The 26,256-nt window shown below is 39.3% G+C and overlaps 1 protein-coding gene across 1 annotated transcript; it reads right to left on the reverse strand.

Moving 5' to 3' along the window:
- Positions 1 to 19,435, reverse strand: Birc2 (baculoviral IAP repeat containing 2). The gene is made up of 9 exons (XM_020167805.2): positions 19,295 to 19,435; positions 16,354 to 18,377; positions 16,159 to 16,258; positions 7,298 to 7,376; positions 6,087 to 6,135; positions 4,126 to 4,368; positions 1,113 to 1,367; positions 796 to 837; positions 1 to 692 (listed from the first exon to the last, which is right to left on the reverse strand). The coding sequence occupies exons 2-9, from the start codon at positions 17,171 to 17,173 to the stop codon at positions 499 to 501; spliced, it is 1,782 nt and encodes a 593-aa protein (XP_020023394.2). The 5' UTR covers positions 17,174 to 18,377; positions 19,295 to 19,435; the 3' UTR covers positions 1 to 498.
- Between the last annotated feature and the right edge of the window lie 6,821 nt (positions 19,436 to 26,256).

The raw sequence follows: 26,256 nt of genomic DNA on the forward strand, positions 1-26,256 counted from the left end.
GACATGAAAATTACTTTTTAATCAGAGTAGACAGCACATTTCAATGATGCCTTTTTAAAGCACTTTATTAAGATGTTTCTCACAAAATATGGAGAATCTTGTTTACCAGTAACAGAAAAATCCTTATTTTACATAATGAAAAGCACCAAAGAAGACGTCAGCACTGAAACTGATGAATCTCAGTTACTGGTTTCCAGCTCTTCTAAACCACACTGCTCTTTGTACTCAAAGCTTTCACAGAGAACAGCATCCAATAACTCCTGGAATGGAACATAACAAGCACTGCACACTTCACTCCCCTTACATTCATTCACACAACATACTAAAATAAACCTTCCATTATAACCAAACAGATTAGGATGAAATATATAATACTGTCCCTCATGAAAAAAGATTAGTACCAAAGCAGAGAACATAAGTTTACGAATTGAAAGAATTGGTAATTCCTTTTTGTTTCATATGGCTTCCAACGCTCAGCAGTATGGGCCTATCCTTCTTTTATGAGAGAAATGTCCGAACAGTTCCCTTGATTATGCCCCTGCAGATAGGGCATTTTCTTAGAGAAGGAGCACACTCCTGGCACACTACCAGATGACCACAAGGAATGAATACAATAGAAACTTCTTTGTCCATACACACTTTACAAGTCCTTTCTTCTTGCAATCTCCTCAACTGTTCTTCCAGTGAAAGACCTAAAAACAAAAAGAACTTTAATGATAGTCAGTTTCTACTTTACCTCCGTTAAAAAAAAAAATAGAGATATCACATTGGTGTTAAGTCTTAATTCTATTTTACCTGAGACATCTTCTGTGGGAATATACTTCATATTCTTTTCCACTAAGAAAGAAAGCATACAAAAAGTGTCATTCTGCCAAATACAAAACTTACACGTACTACTTACTTTTTTTTAACCTACTACCTACTGATGATATAGATTCTAGGTATAGATTATCAGCAGCTATTACATTTAAGCATACCACCTAGACAATAAAAGCCATCACTTTTTTGGAACAAGTGAAATGCATAGATTATAGTTTGTTAACTAGACTTTGGACAAACAAAAAGATGAACATAACCTTAGGATTTCTAAACAATTTTCACAACAAACTCACCAAATAAGTTCTCGTGTAATGAAGAGTCAATTTCTTTGAGACAGCTTTTAAAGATATTGGCCGCAGCATTTCCTTTAACTAAGATGGTATCAATCAGTTCTCTTGCTTGTAAAGGTATCTGTGTTTTTTGTTTAATAATATCATGCTCCTGTTTACTAATTATATTGGCCTTTAAAAGATCATCCAGGATAGGAAGGACACATGTCAGCTGTTGGAAGAGAGCCATTCTATTCTTCCGAATTAATGACAAGTCATCTTCATTTAAAAACAAGAAAAGAAAAAAGCCATTAGATTTTAAACACTTCTAACAAACAACCCTACAAACAATTTAGTCAGTAAATAGATCATCAAAAAGAAGAAAAAAAGTGATTTGTTTGCACTTTGAAGTACTCGTCTGCCATCTGGAAAGCCAGAAGATAATTTTTAAGTATATACTAACACATCCTAGACCCTGCTTCTCCGTTATTCTATTGAAAGTAAGTAGAAATTTTTACTATCCTCTAAAAATTTCCCCTCTGTATTTCCTCCACCATGGAATTACATCACTTTTCTTTTTTATGAGCACCTGCAGATAAATTGTCTCATTTGATATATCCTGTCAATTAAACAAGGCAAACATTACTATCTCATTTCCAGATAGGGAAATGGAATGAGTGGCTTTTCCAGGTCACAGAGTAAGCTGCAAAAACAGCAGACCAGTGTATTTTTTAACACCCCACACTTGCTGCAGAGCTTGACCTGCCAAATCAAGGAAGACCCCCTAGGCTCTTGTGCATGTCTAGCCACTAAAAAGCCATGTTCCCTGATGTCCCTCCATTCATCTCAGCACCCTCATCAGGAAAATGGATGACAGAAGGAATTAATAAGACACAAAGTATTTAGCGAGGTATCTGCCAACAGTTACCTACCTATCATTTTATGTCTACAGTACCAATTTTTTTTAAAAAAGGATACATGAATCAAGCTTGATCTAATTTAAAAAACAAATGTTTTTCTTTTAACCTCAAATCACATAAAATTCCATAGTTAATTTGCTACATTTATGGAATATGTACATAAATTCCTGAGGTATTTTTTTCATGAATATCTTCTTTTGGTGTCCCAATCACTGCACAATTGCCTATTTTCAGACTTAAAAAAAAACCTGGCACTGGTGGCTCATGACTGTAATCCTAGCTACTCAGGAAGTAGAGATAATGAGGATAATATTTTAAGGCCAGCCTGGGCAAATACTTTGAGAGACCCTATCTCAAAAAATACCCAACACAAAGCAGGGCTGGCAGGGTGACTCAAATGGTAGAGCACCTGCCTATCAAGCCATGAGGCCCTGAGTTCAAAATCCAGGAATGCCCAAAAAAATAATGTATGCTGGTACAAGTTTATGAGGAAATAAATGATAAACAGAGAAGCCTAGTTTCCTTCCCCTTTCACATTCTTCTAGAAGTGGACTGCTCTCTTCCTCTCACAACTAAGAAATTCCCTTCTCTGACCATAACCTATCTTCTACCTGAACAATTTGCCTCACTGCAAATTATCTGTCTTTCATCTTGTCAAGATCCCCATGGCATTCCCAATTCTATCAGCACAAAAGTCTCTCAGTCTTGCTTACCTTCTGTTCTAATAGAGGACTCAGTTGGAGATGTCAATTATATTATTTTATTATCACACTTAACACTTCATCCTGCTCCTTACTTGGCCTTTCTCCTATTAACCTTTCCAAATTTGAGAGTATTCTCTGAACCCCCACTCCAACCCCACAACAAAGTAGTTAATTCACAAAACTAAAGTGACTAGATTTCTAACAGTGATTTCATGTAACTTTACATGGGTTTCACTATGGTTAATAATCCTTAAATCTTTTCACTTTCCTCAGGCCATTTCTTTCACCAAATCAATCAAGTTAGTAGAGGGCTGGAGGTGTAGCTGGATGAGTGGTAGAATATGTGTTTAGCAAAAGCAAACATGGCTCAATCCATAGTAAAAATAAATAAATAAAATCTAATAGAAAAAAACGTTTTGATGAGCAAGACATGGTATAAAGTGTTTTATTTACAACATTTCACTTAACTCTGTATGATTGGTACTACCATCATCCCTATCTTACAGACCAGAAAGCTGAGGTCTAGTTGAATAAACTGTCAACCTAGTAACTGAGGGAAGCCAGAATTTAAACACAGATAAAAGTCTCAACCTTAAAATCAAGTTTTTAAACATTCCACTCCATGGCCATGTAAAGTTTCTTAAATTATTCCTATCTCTACTTATAAGCTTAAAGAGAAAAGTGTCTTCTAACCCAATGCCCCAGTTTACACTCCCAATGTAACCTCTGCTCTGCTGGCCCTTTAAGCCTGGCTTTTGCATAGCAGTCTTCCAGCTAGTTCTGTGTTCCTTGAGGGCCATCCCCACAATTAGCACAGAATTTGGCACTTGCGCTTACACTCAATAAATAACTGTTGAAGGAGTACATGCTTACTCAAAAGACTTGTTTTGGGAATCTGACACTTCATTCACCAGGATGGATACCAAAATCATTTCCTTACTCTCCTTGGGATAAGCTCCAGGAATTCATAACTTCTATTTTTTGAGTAAGGATCACTATCAAGGATTAGTGAGTAAAAATATCATATATTAAGAGTAAGACAGGACTTGAAGGAACTTTTTTAAAAAGTAGAAATAAGATCTGCATCAATTTTAAAATCTTGCTTTTAAAACAGTTTAAATTTGTCATGTATGAGGAAGAAATGTAATATAGATCAAAAAAAAACTTGTGCTAAAATTCTCTGATCAGCATAAATCAGAGAATGTTATCAGAAAACAAATGGTGAGAAAAGGGCCACAGTCAATGGTTCTCAACCAGGGCAGCAGGCCAAAAGAGAAAACAGAGTTTAGGAATGACTGGGGAGTGGGATGGGGCTGTCACTAGCAGTTAGTGATATGAGACAGGGATCCTGGCCTATAACATGAGACAGTCCTATACTGAGAAATAAAGTAGGTAACCAATATTCCAAAATACCAGAGGCGGTTTCTTCAGCTTGTCTTTCCTTCTCCTCTTCTCTTCTTTCATCTTCAGCATTCAGAAGTGCTGATACAATATCATTCACAGTTTTGTAGTTCTCCCCGGTGGTCAGGATTTTACTCTGCACGGTCTGTTTCACCAGGCTTCTACTAAAGCCCATTTCCAAAGCAGACTTGACCACAGGTGTATTCATCATGACTGCATCTTCTGAAGAACTTTCTCCAGGTCCAAAACGAACAACTATTTGAAAAGACATCTGCTGGTGTTAAGTTCCACAAACAAATAACTGTGGGAAGAATAATTACTGTGGCACAACCTTTACTCTCACATACTGATAAGGGAGACAAGCTGTATACGTCAATTACCTGTAACCAATAAAATCTGAACTCAATAACAGCAAAATGGGAGAATAACATGCTACAGTTTTTAAAAGTTACTTCCCAGACTACCTCCTAATAAAAGCCTCTGTAAGAACAAGGCTTAGGAATGGATATCTTAAAAATTCCCCACATGATTCCAACACACATTCATTTCTGGAAGCTAGTATGTTACATACGCAAACACAGAAGTGCGGCAGGCGTTACCTCCAGCCAGGAATATGGGTGAATGTAAAGACTTCAGCACAGGACTGGACTTGGGGCCTGGCATGCACGAGGCCCTGACTTCCATCCCTAGCACTCACACACCAACAGTTGAACAAACCCACCTCTCCCACAAAAGGAAAAAAAAGAGACAATGGCTGGGGTGGAGATGAGGTTCAGTGTTACAGTGCGTGTCCAGCATTAAAAGACCTTGGGTATGATTCACAGCACCAAGGAAAGAAAACGGGCTGAGGGTGAGGCTCAATGAGATCCTAGATTCGATTCCTAGCTTGCACATTATGCACGCACAACTTCCCCTCCCCCAAAAAACAGACTGGACTTGAGGTTGGAGGTATAGCTCAGTGGAAGAGCACTTACCTAGCATGCATGAGGCCTTGGGTGATCCCCAATGTCGAAAAATTAAGTAAGTGTGGACTTGAAAAATGAATAGGGTTGAGACAGAGAATAATACAGGAAAATGGGAAGTACATAAAATAGAAAACTGGTGGACCAAAATATGTCTAAAGATATTTCTAAATTTAAAAATGTGGTTAAAAAAACAAAGTAATATGATTTTAGAGAGAGAGACGTTCTCAAGAAAAAACTACAGTGTATGATGATTATAGAAACTAGTATTTGTTAATTTTAAAAAACTAGTGTGTGGTGATTAAAGAAAGTAGTGTGTGGTGATTAGGAAGCACGAGTCCATTTTAGATGAGGTGGTCAGAGAAGCATTTCTGGTAACGAGGTCAGTGATAGTTCATACTGCACTTGTGTTAAATTACAGGCATACTTTTTCAAGACACTTTACTGCCATCTGCTGGAAAATTGTTAGAGTGAACACATAAATACACAATAAATATTGAGCAACCTGGCTCAAAAAATACGGGGAATCCCCATCTGAAGAGATTAACATCAAAACAAAGACTTTATCCCCAGTATCTCAAAAAATAACAAAACACACACACACACACACACACACACAAAATCATACACTTGAATGATAAGGAGTGAGGCATGAGAATGCCTGGAAAAAAAGTCTTCCAGTCAAAAAGAATAGCACATGTACAAGCCTTAAAACAAGAGAAAATCGTTAGAAGCCTCATTAGAAGGCTTATTTGCACCTCTCATTCATCATCAATTTGAGCTATTTGTTGTGCTGTTTTATGCATGTCTTTTCTTTTCAAAGCTGGAATGTTTGGTAAACTTCTGTCTTTAAAATACCATGAACCTTAGTAAATAACATTATATTTATTAAGTTACCAGTTTTTCCTCCTATGGCTTCAGAAACACACCCTCCCTTTTCTTTTACGTATTTTTATATCTAACATTCTTATAAAAATTACCATTCTATATTTAAAATATTTTCATACATACCTGGGGGATCAACATTTTCTTCTCCAGGAGTATCTGAAGTTGATAAGAGCTGTAAATTGGAGAAAAGTTAATATGAAAAATCAAAAATCTCAAAGATAAACAGAAACACTAAGTTTACTTTAAGCAAATGTACATACTGTTTTGAAAGCTAGAGTTAAAAAAAAAAAAAAATTTAAGACAGGATCTTGCTATGTATCCCAGGCCAGCCAGAAACTCTTACGTAGCCCAGCCTGGTCTCAGACTTGCAAACCTCCTGCCTCATCCTCCCCAGTTGTGGGGTTACAGGTGTGCACCACCACGACTGGCAAAACTTGGTAATTTAAATGCTTTACTTTGCTTTACCACAATTATCATATAGCATTCCTGACACTTCACTTCCAAATTAGAATTCAAGTGTTTCTCCCATTGCTGTAGAACCAGTATATAATGGTTTGTCATACCATTTGGAAAACAGTATTTGAATTGGCTTACTTTCAAAAGGTATCAAAACTCCTAACAAGATTTTGTTTATTTTTCTGGAAAAGATCAAACAGACAAATCGACACTAATGATCTGTCTCCAACAGCATCACAAATTTGTATAGTGGGCAAGATGTATGATTTTTTTCAAAAAACTAAAACCAAAAACCTTTTTATTATTTTTTTTTTTCCCTTGAGACAGGGTCTCATATCTCAGGCTGGCCTGAAAACCGCTACGTAGCCCAAGCTGGCCTCAAACTCGTAATCTTCCTGCCTCTGCCTTCTGACTGCTGTGATTACAGATGAGGACCACTACACTTGACTAAAGAAAAAAAGCCATCTTTCTAGAAAAGCCCTGAGCTGCAAGTTGGTACAAAACTATGAGAAGTACCATTAACATGAACATAGAACATGTAATTAGCATTAATAAAACAGACACAAATATCACTTCTGATAATATTTCCGTAATCATGGCAGAATTCAATGATTTCTTTGTTGTTTTGTTTTGGTTTGGTTTTGGCAGTACTAGTGTTTGAACTTAAGACCTTGTGTTTGCTAGGCAGGACCTCTACCACTTGAGCCACATCTCCCACCTTTTTTGCTTTTTGCTATTTTTCACACAGGGTCTTGTGTTTCTGCCCAGCTGGCCTGGCATCATGATCCTCCAGATTCCCACCTCCTGAGTAGCTGGGATTATAGACATGAGCCACTGAACTCAGGCCTCGATGTTGTTAAACTTTAAAATGTATTTACCTGTTCAAGAAGATGTGGATATCTAGCTTGAATCTCATCAACAAACTCCTGCCCTTTCATGCGTATCAAGAACTCACACCTAAAACATCAGAGGAAAAATATTTTTAAAAATTGCTTCACACCATTATAACCTGACCATTCTAGAAAAGTAGCATTCAAACCTTTTTGATGAGACCCTATAGCAAAAACATTTCACATCACAACCCAGTGGACATATGTATCTAACATAATGATATACATTCTTACTGTATTAATGCAATCTAGTATTTTCTACAGCATTCATTAGCACAAGAAGAATAAAGAAAAACTCTGGACTTACAAATGGATGAAAAACTATGTTACAGATAATTTGCTTTTCAGGTTTAACACTATTTCAGAAACTCAGTACTCCTAAAATTTTCCTTCATAAATTAAAAACTGTTAGTCTTTCTTCAACAGTCTTCAATTACATTTGAAACACAATCCACCACATACCCTCCAGAAAACACAGAATAAAGTGTTTTCACTTACACAGTATGATGTTTTCAAATAATTATCTTTAAACTACTAAGGCTTCTCAAAGATATTCTAGCAGTTCACATAAAATCTACCATCATTCTACTCTTTTCTTCAACAAATGGTGCTAGATAACAGGGATCCATATGCAAAAAAACACACCAAAAATACCCTCATAAAAACAAAAAAACCCTTGACCTATGGTCGTACTATATGCAAAAATAAACTAAAAATGGGTCATATGCCTAAATGTAAGACCTAAAGTAATAAAACTTCAAGAAAATAATACAGGCAAGAAATCCTTTTTGTCCTTACCTTATGGGTATTTGTTTGTTTGTTTGTTTTGGTGGCACTGGGGTTTTGAACTCGGGGCTTTGTGCTTGCTAGGCAGACACTCTACAGCTGAGCCATTCCCCCAAGCCCTGTCCTTACATGATGTAAAGTATTCTTAGATAAAAGACTGGAGGTATAGCTCACTGGTAAGAGTCTGTGCTTAGGATGCATGAGGTCCTGGCTTCAATCCTCAGTACCAAAAGAAAAAGGGGGAAAAAAAAAATTTTTAGGTAAGGAACCAAAAAATATAATCTATAAAAGATAAAATTGACGAAATGACATAATCAAAATTAATATGTGCTCTTCAAAAGATACTGTTAAAGAAATGAAAAGATAAGCCACAAACTGACGGGAACGTTTACAAGAATGACATCAGCACGATGGCAGAAGAGACACAAGCCTTCTTAGCTCTACAAAAAATAAAGACAGCTACCCTTGAACAAAGATAGCTTGAGATGGCTCAATAGTCCAATTAGCCTATAGCCAAAAAAGTGAAGCCAAAAAAAAAAGAAAGAATAAGAACTGCACAGAAAGGATCAACTTAGCAGAGACATTTGGAGACAGCTACGGACAAGGGCCAGGAGCTATCGCTGTGGGCCACGTGGTAGGTGCCACTGTGGCCCAGGGGCCTGATCTGAGAAAGAACCTTTTGCCACTGAAGATATCTCCAGCCCCTAACACAATCACAGACTTCCTGCAGGTTTCACAGTAAAGGACTCTACAGTGTTCACTGGTGCTGAACCCAGAAACCTACTCTTGCAGAGGACACTGATGGCCTTCACCACTGAGATAACCAGTAACAGCAACCAGTGTGAATCCCCTAGAGAAAGACTCTGCTGCTCTTCACAAAAAGGAGCAGCTGTTGCACCATTCCAGGAGAAGGCTGCCTTCTTCCTTCCTCAAGCATGCTCTGAAATCCAGAGCTGCAGATACACCTGCACATCAGGACCCTGATCTGCATCCACTCTGCTTATGTGCTCAAGCCCCAGTTCTGCAGCTGCTCTACACATCTGTGCTCTAGACCTGCTCTAGTGCTGCTCAGTGTGTAACCATGTCTCAGACACCAGCCAAAGGCCTCTGCTGTGGGTGATGCAGTGCCCTGGATCTACAGCCATTGTCTCTCTGCATGTACCTGCACACCAGATTCTGCTTCTGTGGCTGCTCTACAGATCTCCACCAAAACCACTACCAGTAGCATCAAGAGTACCCACAAGCCAGAGTAGGTGCCAAAAGGGTTCCTGTTGGCCGTAACATTTCCCATGAGAGAAAAAGAAATCAAGTTTCCAACAGTCTTGCCACCAAAGACCCTTGCTATTGTTGTGGACACTGAGGATTTCTGCAATCCTCCTTGAAAATGACTTCAGCTAACAGAGCTACACAGAGATTATGTCACTGAACCTCCCATGGAGCCAGAACTGTCTCACCCACCTACAGGTAAGTCCTTCCCCAACAAAACCAGTCTGCAAAGATTAGCAGAGTAAGTGCTCCATAGATGCACAGATATCAATGCAAGGCCACAAGGAACCAAAAAACAAAAACAAGGCAACATAACACCACCAAAGGAAGCCAATAATTTTCTTGAAAACATCAGGAAAAAAAAAAGGGGGAGCTTATACACTGCCAGAAAAGGAATTGCTAATAATTGTTTTAAAGAAGTTCAGTGAGTTTCAAGAACACACTCAACTCAGTGAAATTTGAGAGGTGAAGAAATGCTAGAGAATTCTTCAAGCTAAAATGAAAGGGTACTAATTAGTAACAGAAGAACATATGAAAGTATGAAACTTACTGGTAAAAATGAACACATAATCAAATTGAGAATACTGTAAGTTTGTAACAGTGGTGTGTAAATCACTTAACTCTAATATAAATGTTAAAAAGAAAAAGAAATAATGGCAGAGATCAGGAGGATCACAGTCCAAACCCAGCCTGGTCAGAAAGTTCCTGAGACCCTATCTCGAAAAAACCCAACACAAAGCAGAGCTGGCAGAGTGGTTCAAGTGGTAAAGTGCCTGCCTAACAGGCATGAAGCTCTGAGTTCAAACCCCAGTACCAGCAAAAAGAATGTACTGGGGCTGAGGCATACATAACTCAGTGGCAGAGAGCTTACCCAGCAGGCAGGAAGCCCTGAGTTTAATCACCAACACTGCAAAAAACAAAAGTATCAAAAATATCTATACCTATAGTTATAGCTATACTTATTAAAAAACTACTAATGGATACACAACATAAAAAATGTAAACAGTGATATCAAAACCATAAAATGTGGGGAAAAGACAGAGGGATAAAATTAAGTTATCAATTTATAAAAGACTGTAAGATGTTCTGGGTAAACCTTCAGGCAAGCACAAAGCAAACATCTAGTAGGTAACAAAAGAGAAAGGAGTCACATCACTATAGAATATGAAGAAATCACAAAGACAGACACCAACAAAAAAAGGAACAAGGGAACTACCAGGTGGAGAACAATTAACAAGATGACAATAGTAAGTCCTTACCCTATCAACAATTATTTTAAGTGCAGGTGGATTAAAATCTTCAACTGAAACGCAGTGTCTGGCTGGGGATGCAGCTCAGTGGTTTAGGTGCCTAGCATGCACAAGGCCCTAGGTTCGATTACCAGTATCACAGAAAAATTAAATTTAAAAAAATAACACACAGTGGCTGCATGGATCTAAAAAAAAACAAGAAACAAAGACCATACTCCATTCCATCCATAAGACTCACTCACTTTACCTTAAAAGGACACTTACAGTTTGAAAATAAAAGTATGGAAAAAAAGATATTCTATGTAAATAGAAGCCAAAAGAGAACATGGGTGGTTATAGTTGTATCAAACAAAAGATTTTACATTAAAAAAAAACTCTAACACAAGTGAACAATCACAACAATGTAACTATAAATGCACCCACCAGCAGAGCAACTAAACAATACGAAGTTATGAGCAGATCGAAAGGCAGAAATGACAGCAATACAAGAATAGTAGGGGACTTCAATTACCACACTTTCAACAATGGACAGACCATACACACAGAAAATATTGGACTGAACTATTCATCAGACCAAATAGACGTACACAGAATATTCCATACAACAGCAGAATAGTGTCTTCTCAAGCATACACAGAAAATTCCCCAGGAAAGATCATCTGTTAGATACAAAACAAGTCAAAAGAAATTCAAGAAGATTGAAATCCTATCAGACCACATTAGTACTATGAAACTAGAAAATTAGTAAAAAGAGGAAAGCTAGAAAATTGACAAATATGTGCATATTAAACACTACATGCCTCAACAATCAATGGGTCAATGAAGAAATTCAAAAGCTAAAATACAACATACGAAAATTTACAGGGTACAACAAAAGCAGTTCTAAGAAAGGCACTCTTTTTTCAAAAAAATCTCAAATATAAACTTTATACCTCAAGGAACTAGAGAAAGAACAAACCAAGGCCAAAATTACTTGAAGGAAATAACAAAGATCAACACAACAGACAACAAAATGCAACAGACAACAAAAACAATACAAAAAAATCATCAAATCTAAGAGTTGGTGTTTTGAAAAGATAAACAAGGGCTAGGAACATAGCTCGGGGACAGAGAGCTTGCCTGCCTAGCATGTGAAAGGCCCTGGATTTGATTCCCAGAAATGTCAACCCCCAAAAAAGGAAATCAACAAAAAGAAAAGATAAATGAAATCAAGAAGGCTTTAGCTAAACTAAGAAAAAAAGAAGACTCAAAGGAGATGGGAGACATTACATCTGATATTACAGAAACACAAAAGAACACCTAAGAGATATAAACTGTTACACAGCAACAAAGTGGATAATCTAAAAGAAATGGGCACATCTTTGGAAGCATGCAGCCTGTCATGACTAAAATCATAAAGAAACAGAAAATCTGAATAGTAAAGAGATTAAATTAGGAATCAAACTCTTTCAGTGAAAAAAAGCCATGACTACACACCTTCACAGTGGAATGCTATCAAACATTTAAAGAATTAATGCCAGTGCAAAGTGATGAGGGGTAATATTTCTTAACTCATTTTATGAATCCAGTATTACCCTGACACCAAAGCCAGAGATATTGTAAGGAAAAAAAATTACAGAGTAATATCCCTGATATACATAGAAGAATCCTAAATAAAATGCGAGCAAACTGAATTATTAACACAGTAAAAGAATTATGCACATGAAGAGAATAAAGGATAAAAATCATATGATCACCTCAATACATGCAAAAAAAAAAAAAAAAAAAAAAAACCAGCATATGACAAAATTCAACACCATTTCATGATAAAAATTCTTCACAAACTAGGTATAGAAGGAATGCACCACAACAAAAAGGCTCTCTATTGGGCTCAAAAAGGCCCACGGCTAATGTAATACCCGATGGTGAAAAACTAAAAGCTTTTCCACAAAGATGAGGAACAAAACAAGGACACTTCTATTCAACACAGTACCAGAAGAGAAGTCCTAGCCAAAGTAACTAGGCAAGAACAAAAAAAGGCATCCAAATCAAGTAAGAAGTAAAACTGTAGGCAACATGATCTTCTACATAGAAAAGTCTCACAATTCCACTAAATAAAACTTTAGAATAAATGAATTCAGTACAGTTGCAGAATATAAAACTATCATACAAGTGAACAGCATTTCTATACACTAAAAACAAAACAGCTGAGAGAAATCAGGACAGCAATCTCCCTTCAACAGCATCAAAAACAATGAAATACTTAAGATAAATGTAACCAACAAGGTGAAAGATGTGTAAACTAAAAAATATGAGACTGATGAGAGAAACTGAAGATGGCACAAATAAAAAGGTATGTCATGTTCATGGATTAAAAGAATATTGTTAAAATTCAACATACCATACTACCCAAAGCAATCTATAAAGTCAATGTAATCTCTATTCCAATGACACTGGAGGTTTTGATTCAAGGAGCAGAATGCCTGCTTTGCAAGTATAAAACTCCTAAGTTCAAAACCCAGTCCCATCAAAAGAACTACAAAAAAAATGTTGGGCTGGTCAAGTAGCTTAAGTGGTACAATGCCTGCATAGCAGCATAAGACCCTGAGTTCAAACCCCAGTACCAACAACAACAACAAAAAAATTCAATGACATTTTTCATGGAAATAGAAAAAAAAAATCCTAAAATTCATATGAAAGCATAAAGCAATCTTGAGAACAACAAAGCTAAATGACTCACACATCCTGATTTCAAACTATATTACAAAGCTCCGGTAATCACAACAGTATAGCAGAGCATAAAAACAGATACAGGGGCCAATGGAACAGAATAGAGCCCAAAAATAAGTCCCCTGTCAACCAACACACAGTCAACTAATCTTTGACTGAAGAATGAAGAATATAAAACATGCAAAGGAGTCGCTTCAATAAATGTTACTGAAAACTGAGCATCTAAAGGCAAAAAATAGTAATAATGAAACCAGATCCCTATCTTATTTCGCTTAAAAAAACTGACTTGAAATGGGTAAAGACTTAAATGTAAAAACTTAAAATTATCAATGGGCACCAGTGGCTCACGCCTATAATCCTAACTATTTGGGAGGCTAAAATCGGGAGGATCGCAGTTCAGCCCAGGCAAATATTTCTCAAGACCTCACCTCCAAAATAACCAAATGGACTAGAGATGTGACTCAAGTGGTAGAGTGCCTGTTTTGCAAACACCCTGTGTTCAAATTCCAGTTCTACCAAAAATAAAAAAAAGAATTTAAACTGCTAAAAAGAAAAAACAGAAGGAAACATAGAGAAAACTCCTTGCCATTGGTCTTGGAATGGTTTTTGGATATGGCACCAAAAGCAAAGGCGCAAAAAGCAAAAACAAGAGTAGAACTACATCAAATTAAAAAGCCTCTACACAGCAAAGCAAACAGTCAACAAAATGAAACAGTCAACCTACAGAATGGGAAAAAGTATCTATAAATCATTTATCTTATAAAAGATTAAAAACATGTAAAAATTCATAACTCAGTAACAAATACAACTCAGTAGCAAATATAGTTATACTTAATATCAAACTAGCAAAAACATCATGTTTTTACCTTTTTTCTTCTACAAAACAGGAGAATGGGTGGAACAGGTCCTGCAGGGGGAAAGGGGTTTGGCACCAGTGGGTGAGAGGGGGGGAAAGGTGGGGAAAGGAGTAAGTGGATGAATATAGTACAAATAATGTGTATACATGTATGTAAATACAAAAATGAGACCTGTTGAAACTATTCCAGGAATGGGGAGGGAATAAAGGACAGCAGTGGAAGGGGTAAATTCAACAATGATGTATTTGATACACTGTAAGAACCTTTGTAAATGCCACAAAGTACCCCCACCCATATAAATGCAACCTAAAAAGTAAAAGTCAAACTTACAAAAACAGAAAAGAATGGTGGTAGCCAGAGGCTGATAAAAATGGAATGTTGGTCAAAGAGCACCAATTTTCAGTTGTAAGATGAGTAAGTTCTGAGGATCTAATGTGCAGCATGGTGACAGAGCTAACTGTGCTGTGTGCCTGAAATCTGCTAAGAGAGTACATACTAAATGCTCTCGTGAGAGAAAAAGGTTTCTATGTGAGGCAATGGACGTGTTCTTTTCCTTAACTGTGGTAATCCTTTCAAAATGTGTAAGTATATCCAGCTATCACATGTATACTTTAAATACATATAATTTTGCCAATTAAATGTCAATAAAGCTAAAAAAAAGTCAAGCAAACACAAAATTTGTAAAATACATCATATGAAGGACTTGTATGTAGAAATCCATTAACTCTGAAAACTTAATTTTTTAAAGACTGTAATTTAGATTTTAAGTTTAATGTTCAATTTAATTAAACATAGATAAGCATTTAAACAGATACTCTCAAGATGGACAGATGACAAATAAGCATATGATGCTCAAAATCATCAGTCATGAGGGAAATACTAATTAAACCCATAGAAATGCCACTACACACCCATCAGGATGGCTGAAATCAAAAAGACTGAAAATGCCAAATGTTGGTAAGGAAGTCTCAGACATTGCCCATGGGAATTTAAAATGATACAGCCACTTCAAAAAACAATTTAGCATTTTCTTAGAAAGCTGAACCAAAACTTGGCCATATAACCCACCAATTCCACTCCTAAGTATTTACCTTACTGAAGTAAAAACATACATTCACCCAATGTTTAGAATGGCTTTACTACTGCTCCAAACTGGAACTATCCCCAATGTCCTTCATTTGTTAAATGGGCAAAACAAACTATGGGGTAACCATCTACTGGAACACCACTCAGCAAGAAAAAGGACCGAACTACTCACACACAAACATGGGTCAGTCTCAAATGCACCATGGTAAGTGAAGGAAGTCAGACTCGGGCTACAAACTGTGTGATCTGTCCTATTTACATGCCATTTTGGGAATGGCAAAAGTACAGGAACAGAGAACATGTGCGTGGTTGGTAGAACCTGGGATGGGAAGAGAGTGCACTAGAAAGGAGCATGAGGAATGTCCTCTATCTTTAATTCTCGTTCTCCTGCCTCAGCCTCCAGAGAGAAGGGATTGCAGGCGTGCCCCACCATGACCAGCTTTTTTACTTTCAAATTATATGTAACAAGACCTCTCACGTCACTGATGATTTGTCTTGTGTGTGTGCTGCTGTGGATTGAACCCAGGGTCCTGCACATGTTAGGTAAACACTCTACTTATGCTGCATCCCCCCATGAGTTAGTCTTAAGTGCCCAAAGCTCAATTAAAATATTCTGCAGTGTTCTGTATACTTTCTTCTTTTGCAGGCCACGCATTCAGTATGTAATTTAGAATTACGGCCACATCTTACTTTAAAGAGGATTTAAGGATTACAGGTAAGTATCTCTACTTGTTTTAAGTTCAAGAGTTGTGTGTGAGAATACCTTTCAAAACAATTACCATGATAGGGGTTGGGAGTTTTATACAGTGGTAGTGTCTGTGCCCTGCACATGCCAGGTACTAGGTTCAATCCTCAGCACCACTAAAAATTAAAAATAAATTAAAAAACCAATTACCTTGGAAACCATTTGGCATGTTCTACCCATGGATCGTCTCCAGATTCCCAACACCTCAAGCCACCATCACAACAAAAGCATTTGACATCATCATTTCGATCTAAAGGGAGAGAAAAAAGGCCAAAAACTGGCTATACATATGTTCTAATACATAAAACAAACAATAAAATGTATAGCTACCAATTAGTTTCTTACCCACATAATAAAAACCAGCACTTGCAAGCTGCTCAGGCTGAACTGGAACACTGGATGGCCAGTACATGAACGTTCTCATTCGAGCTGCATGTGTCTGCATGCTCAGATTTGAAATACTAAACCTGAGCGTTTCTACAGAATTTTCTAAAAAAGGGCAGCTGGGGAAATGCCTCCGATGTTCTGACATAGCATCATCCTTTGGTTCCCAGTTACTTAGCTTTCCACCACAGGCAAAACAGGCTACTCTATCTCCAGGTCCTATGTAATAAAAGCCAGCTCTTGCCAATTCTAATGGTGACAAAAAGCTTAAAGGCCAGATATTGTAAGTAAGAAGTCTGGCTTCTTCGGTACTCATGGCGTAACTGCAGGAGTTAGTCCTCAATGGAGAGAAGTCTTCCACTGCTCTAGAATTCAGAGGGTTTGTGGAAAGGTTGGAGTAAGAGCCACTGTGTTCCAAAGCAGGAGACAACGAACGTGCAAAGCTGTTTCTCACTGAAGAGGCGTTCTTAGAAGTGGATGGCAGACTAGCTGAAATCATATTCTGAATAAAGCTACAGCTAGGATATAGCTGTTTATGCTTTTCAATAGGACTGTCTCCTTGTTTCCAGTTATCCAGCATCAGGCCACAACAGAAGCATTTGACCTTGTCGTTCACACCAGTGTAATAGAAACCAGCACGAGCAAGACTCCGTTCTGAGACAGGAACCCCAGAGGGGAACGTGGAATATGTGGACATCCGGTACAGTTCACAGGACAAGTCATACTTCATCTTTTGTTTGTTGTCCGCTGTCCAATTTGACAAGATTGTGCTATCTTCCATATCTTAGTTTTTTGATATAAGGTATCTCAGATGACTTTTGGGGAGGTAGATTTGTATATGAGTAGGTGACGGTACTTTCTGATGGTTAAAACTTACATGAAATTTCTCATGTCTTCACGCTAAATTAGACTTTTACCAGGAAAAAGTAGCACTATTGAGTGCTACTTATGTAGAATTCACTGTATCTTTTTTACTGAATTTATATCAAGTTTACACTCATATAGGATAATCTCTCTTAAATCACCAAGTACTCTCTGAAATTACATTAACGTATAGGCAACCCCCAAGGCCTGCAAAAGCTTATGCACTTCTGAAAATATTAAGTGATTTTTCAAAAACAGTTTATATTCTCAAAATTATAATCAATTATATAATACCTAAATTATGCCTTTAATTTGCTTTTGATTACAAGCTCTGAAGCCTGGATAGCAGACCAATTACTGATTATGCCACAAAAGTTACGTGCAAGCTTTTCCCTTGTAAGCACTTTAATATGACGTCCAAAATAATCTAATTTTATTTTAGCAAACAAAGGTAATTAAAGTCTTCATATGGTTACCTTATCTAAAAGTTACTTTCACACATCATATCACAGTACTTAAAAGTGAGTTATATTAGCTTCAGTTAACAACTTTGGGGGAAGTCAGCACCCAGAAGCTTTATTGAATCTAAGCCTATCATGGTATAAAGGATAAATGAATTTTGTTTCAAGCTCACGAACTGTTACTCTTCTATCTTTGTTAAAAGTTATATGTATTTGTTTCCACTTCATGCAGTATCATTATGCTGTATTTTTTCCTAACTGTGTGTAGCACTTTACTATACCTGGCCAAATGACAGCATTTTCTCCAATAACTTTAACCATAAAAATTCCACAGCAGACACGTTTTGCACTGAATTTTAAAAATAACCTGCTCTTCATTTAAGGACCATTTAGTTATAGTATCAGTCATGTTGTAATTAAGGATGAATCAATCTATCAAAAGACATGGCTTTCTTTTATCACAAATGCCTATCAAAGTATTGTATTACTAGCCTTCTCTTTGAAAACTCGTCAATATTTTTAAAGTACAATTCATACACAAAATTACACTCCACAAAATTCAAACTATATCCCTTTATAAAGCTTTAGGGTTTCCATAATGGGATTTATTTCTGCAGGGAAAAGGTAAGGAGTGCAAAAAGATTCCTCAGGGCTGTAAATCTGAAAAAGAAAAAAAGAAAAAAAAAAAGGTATTTCAGGAAATTGTAATTGCATGGCAAATAGAACTTACAGGCTCTTCAGTTTATTCAGCAAAGTGTAAGAACGATTTTCCCTTTAAATAATGCAACTTAACACACGTAATTGCACCCCTCGCACTGTGTCTTTTAAAAACAGGTGGACATTTCCAGGCAGGAAAACACTTGTCCTCGGTCTCCTTGCCTTCCGTGACTTAAAGGCCTCTCCGGCGCTTCGCTGGAGGAAGGGGCAGGGTAGGAGCGCAAGACCCCGGGACGCCGCTTCACCTCCGAGCCGGAACTGGACGGCGCCGGTGTCTCCGGGGCCAGGCGTACTGCCCAGGCCTTGTTAAAAGGCATCGCCGACTACCACAAACCCTAAATGCCTTCCCTCACAACCCCAAAGCAACAACCACAGCCACCATCCAACTCAGAAGCCAAAAAAAAAAAAAAAAAAGGGACGATGACCTGCAAGACACTGGCCCTAGCAACACCCCGACCTGGCAGGAATGCCTCCATCACAGCCAGCCTCGGACCCCGGGGCTGAGCAACGGACGGAGGGACGAAGAAACCATCAGCCCTCTCCCCCCGGGCCGTGCACGCACGGGTCACACCTCCGGCCCGGCCTCAATGCACCAGCCCCACGGGACGACGTCCACGTCCGCGTCCCCGGGCTGGGAAAGTGGGCGGGGCCAGCGCAGGCCTGCACCGGAGCCGTTCTTAAACAAACACCCCTTCCGACCGCAAGTCCCGAAGTCGTAGCTCCCGGATTAAATACAAGCCTCGGCGACCACGGGCGCGCGGCCGAGGACCCCACGGGCCTCATCTCCGGCGTCCGGCCGCAGCCTCGGGGACGCCGGCCCCCGCCCCGCGTGGACCAGGCCCGGATGGAGCCGCACTCACCGCGGTGCCGGCGCGGCAAACGCGGGAGCAGGGCGGCTGTTCGGGGCTCTCCTCACGCCAGAAAAGCAGCGGCGCCGACGCGGAACACGGACTCCGCTCAGACGCTCCCGAAACGCCCCGGCCCAGCTGGGCCGATACCGTCGCGCGGTGACGTCAGCACGTCCTACCACGGAGCGCACACCGCCCGCCGCGCGAGGGCGCTAGGGAGTCCGCGGCCTCAGAGCCCAACGGCATCCGTTTCCGGAAGTCGGACATCCGGGACCCGCGCCCGGGGCCCCCGGTGGCTCCGGGCTGCGTGGCCGCCCGCCGTCGCTGTGCGGTTGGCCGGCGGGGCGAAGCGGCGACTGTATCGGGTAGAAGTTGCGGTTTTTTAACCTTTCGGGGTTCCTTTCACGCTTCCGGCCCCCCGCTTTGTCTTTAGCATTCTCTCCAAGGGGACGTGGCAAACCGTGAGCTGTTGCGTTTGAATGTTGGGAAACCCTTCGGAAACGCCCTTCACCAGAGTTTGACGCCTGTCCTCCACCCCCACCCCATGAACCAATGAGAATCGTGGTTTTATTTTATTTCAAAAGCTGATCGGGAGCTACGCGAACCTGGCTTCGCCAGTGTTTGTGAATGAGCGAAATGGAATAGATAGGTTCTTGTACATACACTCAAGTAGTCGTTTATAAACCACAGAGAAGTCCATTTTTAAATAGCTTTTAAAAATCGTAAATAACCTTATTGTGACTGCTCATGGACCTTCTTTCTGGTAGTACTGCGAACAGAGTGGCCTGCAGTGTGTTGTTGCAGCCAACGACGTTTTCAGTGTTTTTTGTTTGTTTTTTGAGACAGGGTCCCTATGTAGCCCAGGCTGGCCTTGAACTCAGGATCCTCCATCCCCAGTGCTGGGATAGCAGTATGCCTGAGCTACCACGCAGGTTTCAGTTTACCTTCTGCAAGACAGTCTTTGTCAATGAAATGTTTTCTTCTCTCTGGGGGAACTCCAAGGGGCAAACATTTCAAAAATTTACAAATAACAAGCCACTTGATCAGGCAGCCAGGGGAATTCCAGAACCCTGAACCATTTCCCATTTCCTGTCCTCGTCATTTCTGCCTGCCACTCAGTCACAGAACAGGTCTTCTGTGCCAATGTTATAGTAAAAAGAAAGTAATTTCTAACAGTTTGTGATACAGAGAAAAGAAATGCCATGGTTTTAGTTCCCAATGACTAAAAACTTCCAAAAATGTACATGAGTCTCCGGTAGAAGTTCAGTATTTACTTCAAGTCGCAATTTCTCGGAAAGTTGCAGAACATTCCTAATAGACGTGGGAATATAGCAAGAATTGCTCATTTTGAATTCAAGACTATTTCTCCTTTTCAGTTCTTGTCCTGACCAAAAAAGTGAGATAATGAATATGCTTCAGCATAGGGGGAAATTTACATTTCAAAACCTCACAAGCCTTAGATTTCTTTCCCCCCAAAAATCATGTAATATCATTCAGGTATAATAAGTAGTGTTTTATTGCTTTTAATCTTCTGTAACCTTGGGAATGTAGTGTTGTTTGTTCACTTATTCAGTTAATTTTCTTTTTCATATTTCTAATGTAGAGTTGCTGGTAATTTTGAAAAATTGGCTGTATACATCTGCAGAGGTTGTCATCCTAACATTTTTCATATTCATATAGAAAAAAATATTTTCAGGATTCCAGGCAATTTTGAAGAAGAAAAAAAAACAAGGTTGAAAAGACTTAACCTATAACTTACACAATAAAATCATAGTAATCGAGACAGTCTTGTATTATTAAATGTATAAGGATAAGCAATTAAAGGAAAAGCCCCCCAAAAACACTAATACGTATATATATTATATGTAGGAATTTGGTATATGACATCACTATTACATATTAGTGAGAAAAAGATAACTACTCAATAAGTAGTACTGAATGGTTGTGGTAGTGGAAAAATAAAAGTGGATTGTTACCTTATGCTATTTCTTTACTGCTGTATAAAAACCCTTAAAGGTGAACAACTATCATTACAAATCCAAGGATTTAAACAAATTCATGAGTTGTAATCCACTGCAGTTACTGTTTCTGTTGGTGTCCAAATTGTTTTATCTTAGGCCAGCTGGAGGTTATTCAGATGGCTCCAAAGTCTTTTGACATGGTCTTTGATCACTTTCCAGGCTCATTTTGTACATTTACCATTTCATGCTCATCATAAGCCATTTATCCATCCCACTGTGTGGGATGGAAAAGAGTGTTATAAGACCGTAATTTAAATGTTTGTCTTGCATTACTGAGTTCTACAGTTTTTAAACCTGTTCTGTGGACAAAGATAGGTAATGTTTTGTTTTGTTTTGTTTTTTAATAAATCATGAACTCAAATGATACTTCCCATTCAAATTAGGAATTCAAAATTTTATTTAAGCTTCTTTTTCTTTCTTTTTTGCAGTACTGGGGATTCAAACCCAGGTCCTTGTGTATGCTACAAACACTTAGCCACTGGGCTACATCCCCAGCGCCCCCCCTTTTCCCCCACCTTTCCCCCGCCCTCCTGTTGCTGGACATGCAATCTAGAGCCTAGAGTATAACCAAGCATGTGCTCTACCACTGACACCCCCAGTCCCTAAACCTCTTTGTACATCTGTAACCACCTTTCTTTTACCCTCCAGTTCTTCCTACCTGTAAGTAATGGCTTAAATGTTTTTACTCATTTTTCCATTTAAAAGATGTAAGTATGTGTATATACATCTCTCCTTTTCTCAGATAAATAGTAGTAGCCCACTTTTCTCCACTTAGTACATTCTGGGGATCACTTAATACTTGTATATAATGATAGATATTTCTCACTTGTGCTTAGTACTCCATTGTGTATTAGGTATGTACCATACCTAATATATTCGACTTGAACAATTTGATTCAAAAAGTAATCAAAGGCTGGGCAGGGTGAAACATGTCTGTAATCCCAGCTACTCGGGAGGCAGAGAAGCAGGCAGATTGGGAGTTTGAAGCCAGCCCCAAGTAAAATTAGGTAGACCTAACTTTTTTTTTTTTTTTAAAGGGTAGGGGGCTGGAGGCATGACCCAAGTGGTGAAGCACTTGCCTAGTAAATGTAGGGCCCTGGGTTCCATCTCAAAGGCCTCTTTCTGTCTGGGCTTCTATAGTAGTCAGAGGACTCACCACCACATCCCATCTACCGTGGATGGTCTTTGTGGAACTGCTCCAGTTTCATGACGAGGAATCAGCAGACAGCACAAGTCCAGTTACCTGAAGGATCACAACTCCTTCCACCACAGAGGCCGCTGACAGCACAGGTGCTAGCAAAGGTCATGACCAATGGGGAGACCTGGGCAGCAAAACCTGCCTACCGCCTTTGTGCCAGCCACCATCAATAACATGCAGACGGCACTTCCCAGGATCAGGCCCACAGTCTAGACGAACCAGTACAGCCCCAACCCATGGCAGGAGTCAGTGCCACCCTGTGCAGCCAGAAGCCTGTGATGGTAAAGAGAAAGCAATTGCCCCTCCAAAAGCATTTGAGCTCTCAACGTCTGTACCCTGCCAAAGCAGTAGAGTCACCTGACAGGAGGGAGGAGGGAAGGAGAGAGGAAGGGAATAAAGAATACAAGGGCCTTACCAAAGACTCAGGATCCAAGTCCCTCTAGCCTAAGATAAAACTAGTCCCATATTCAGCTACTTTCCGATTGATGGGCATCTGAGTGGTTTCAGTATTTTACTGTTACAAATCACGTTGTCATAGTCTGATGCTTGTGGCTCACATCTGTAATCCTAGCTACTTGAGAGGCAGAGATCAGGAAGATTGCAGTTCGAAACCAGCCTGGGCAAATAGTTCTTGAGACTCTTATCTCTCGAACCCAACCAAAAAAAGGGCAGGTGGAATGGCACAAGTGGTAAAGTGCCTGCCTAGCAAGTGTGAGGTCCTCAGTTCAAACCCCAGTACCCTGAAAAAAAACAAAAACAAATAGTATTATAATGAATAGTTGTGGAAATATGTTTTATTTTAGGGTATATTTCCAGAATTTGAACTTTTTTATTTTATTAGTACATAATAATTGTACAGGGGAGTACATTGTGATATTGACGTACATGCTTCCAATAGATCTTAGATTTACCCCCTTCATTGTTCTCCTTCTTTCCCTTCCCCACCTTCTTAGAACAATTTCAACAGGTTTCATTCTTCTGTTTTCATATATGAATACAAAATCCACCATATTCACTGTCATTCTTCCTTTCCTTGTGCCCACCCACCTCCTACTGATACCCACCCCAGAAAGGACCTATTTTCCCTCCTGTTCCTCTTTTTTTTTTTTAAGTTCTATATTGATAGTCCAAGGAAGTTTTGTCTTGGTACTTCAGGCCTACATATATCATGCTTTGATCAAATTAAACCCTGCACATACTTACCCATTCTCTATCACCATGCTCCCCTAGTCAGAATTTGAATTGTTAATTCCAGTGTAAAGTCATACATAATTTTGCTAGATATGGCCAAATACCCACTGGTAGGAGTTGGCATCATACAGTCCAACCAACAATGCATGTGAATGCCTATTTGTCCTATAACTTCACCAGAGTATGTGTCAACTTTTGGATTGTTGCCAATCTGTAAGAAATAGTATTTCAGTGAAGTTTAAATTTCATTGCTCTATTATAAGTAAGATTGAAACTCTTTTCCTGTGCATCAGTTTTATAAGTAATATTTAGTTTGCTTGTTTTTAATTAAGCAAATATGCAAGTGTTAGGTAGGATTAGCGTGTAGTATTATTAAAGAAAAAACGTGCTGCTTATTGAAATGGTAAGGAAGACTTTCAGCGCTGTTACAATAACAGCATTGTAACAGAAGACACTTTGGTTCAACACTGTGTAAAGCAAAGACAATGGGACTTACAGAGTGCAGAGCGTGAGAGTCAGTGGATGGAAAAGGGCCAAGAAAGACATCACCTAGACAACGAAGACCCTCTCTGGTTCCCTCTCCCCAGAGAGTTCCCTTGACTACTTCCTCTGGTGAGCTGTGGCTCTACCCTGGTCTCTGCCAGGGTTCCCCCCAGTTAAAGACCTCCCCTTTACATTCAGTCCGTGTCCCACCACCCAAAGCCCCTTGCATGCTACTGCCATCTTGTGGTCATGTCTTTCTTTGATCAGCCTGAAAATCCTAAAACAACCAAAAAGCCTTATGACTGGGGAAAAATCATCAGGAGACACCATGCAAACACAAGGCAAAGGACCATGTTCTTTTTTAACCTGTTTCCTGTAAATGAGGGAAGAAAGACTTGAAAAAGCTGATGGAAGTCGGGGAAAGCTTTTCCTGTAGATTTCCAGAAAGCAATCATGTGGGAAACTACACACAAAGGCACAGAGGTGTTTAATAATTTGCCCAAGGTTACTAAACTTGATTTGAACCCAAAGCTATGCTTTTAATCTCTGTGCTACTGTGTCTCTTAAATATCAGTAATTTCCAAATAAGGCACAGTACATGTAAGTTCGATAATTGTCAGCTTGATATTTTTTATATGTGTGTGGTGGCACTGGGGTTTGAATTCAAGGCCTCACACTTGCTAGGCAGGTGGTCTTACCGCTTGAGCCACACCACTTTTTTATAATGGGCTTTTATGATGAATTTTTTCAAATAGGGTCTCTTGATTTACTCAGGGCTGGGTTCAAACCGTACTTCTCCTGCTCTCTGCCTTCTGAGTAGCTAGGATTACAAGCATGAACCACTGGGGCCTGGCATTTATTCTTAAGTCTATAATGCCCACCTTTGTACCTTTTCTTACACTCTTTCTTGAGTTGAAATGCCATGTCTCATCATTCAGAAAACAGTTCCAGCATAATTCCTTTTAACTAGGTTGATCTTTCCCCTCTAAAGATTCCTTGTGACATCTAAAGGAGTACAGAATTCGGCCCAGGACTCTCTCCTTTATCAATGGTGGTACTTAAGGAGAAAGAAATTGCCCTTCACATCCCACCTCCACTTACAGGAAGTTCATTTATTCTGTAAGGGCCTGTTCTGTCAGGCTGTATATGAGGTGCCAGACGTGTGTGTGTGTGTATTTGGTGAGCAAAATGTATGTTCTTGTCCTCATAGAAATATTGGTTATAGAATATGGTGCAAACAACCAAATTTGCAAATATAAATTGTGATAAGTCTTATGAAAAAAGAGGACAAATCTTTTTGTTCCTCCATTAGACAGTCAAAGAGGGCTGGGGGAGAGGGGTATCTCAGTGGTAGAGTATGCCTGAAGCCCTGCACAGAGAGAGAGAGAGAGAGAGAGAGAGAGAGCAAAGAAATTTAGAGAGGGGAGTCAGAGAAGGCCTCTGAAACAGTAACATAAACCCCAGTAAGCAACAGAGCTGTGTTAAGTATAGATGCAACAAAAGGTGTCTACCAGTGAAGTATTTGTTCAATAGCTGAGTTACAAGTCACATACACAATATTGCAGTGAAATTGGCCTAGCACTCCAGGAGGACACTAGCCAGCCAGCTGAACCTTTTTGCAAGTCAACTTTAGTTTCATCCCAAGGAAACAGTCACCCAGCATGAGGATGCAGAGATGGACTCTCCACCTCCTCCCTTCACCTGGTCCTTAACCTTTCTCCCTAGAACACCAGCAAATCTCTAGGACTAGTATGGATGTTGGCCTGTCTTCTCCAGAATATTCCCTATGACAGTTTTATTTCTGGCCATAAAGCCCTGATCCCTCTGTAGGAAACAAAGGATAAAGCATTATGAGTTAGTCATGCTGAATACTGAGAAAGTAACAGAGAGGAGGAAGTTGTGCTCACTGACAATACAGAACCGATGTATTTGCAGAATGAGCTGTTGGTCCCAAGTAATCGCAGTTTCTAGGTCCCAGAAATAATGCCAAAGTAATGTGACTAAACCTAAGGGCTTCTCCCAGTGGGTAAGGCTGGCACAAGACTTCCTGAATGAAGCCATAAACCAATGAATAAGCAGGC

The sequence above is a fragment of the Castor canadensis genome, chromosome 2 (genome assembly GCF_047511655.1).
Source record: "Castor canadensis chromosome 2, mCasCan1.hap1v2, whole genome shotgun sequence".
NCBI lineage: Eukaryota > Metazoa > Chordata > Mammalia > Rodentia > Castoridae > Castor > Castor canadensis.

Coding starts and splice junctions, on each gene's coding strand:
- Birc2 (XM_020167805.2), bottom strand. CDS start 17,173: ATGGAAGATAGCACAATCTTGTCAAATTGGACAGCGGACAACAAACAA. Junction 16,259..16,353: donor TGCTGGTTTTTATTATGTGG/GTAAGAAACTAA, acceptor CTCTCCCTTTAG/ATCGAAATGATGATGTCAAA. Junction 7,377..16,158: donor CATGCCAAATGGTTTCCAAG/GTAATTGGTTTT, acceptor CTGATGTTTTAG/GTGTGAGTTCTTGATACGCA.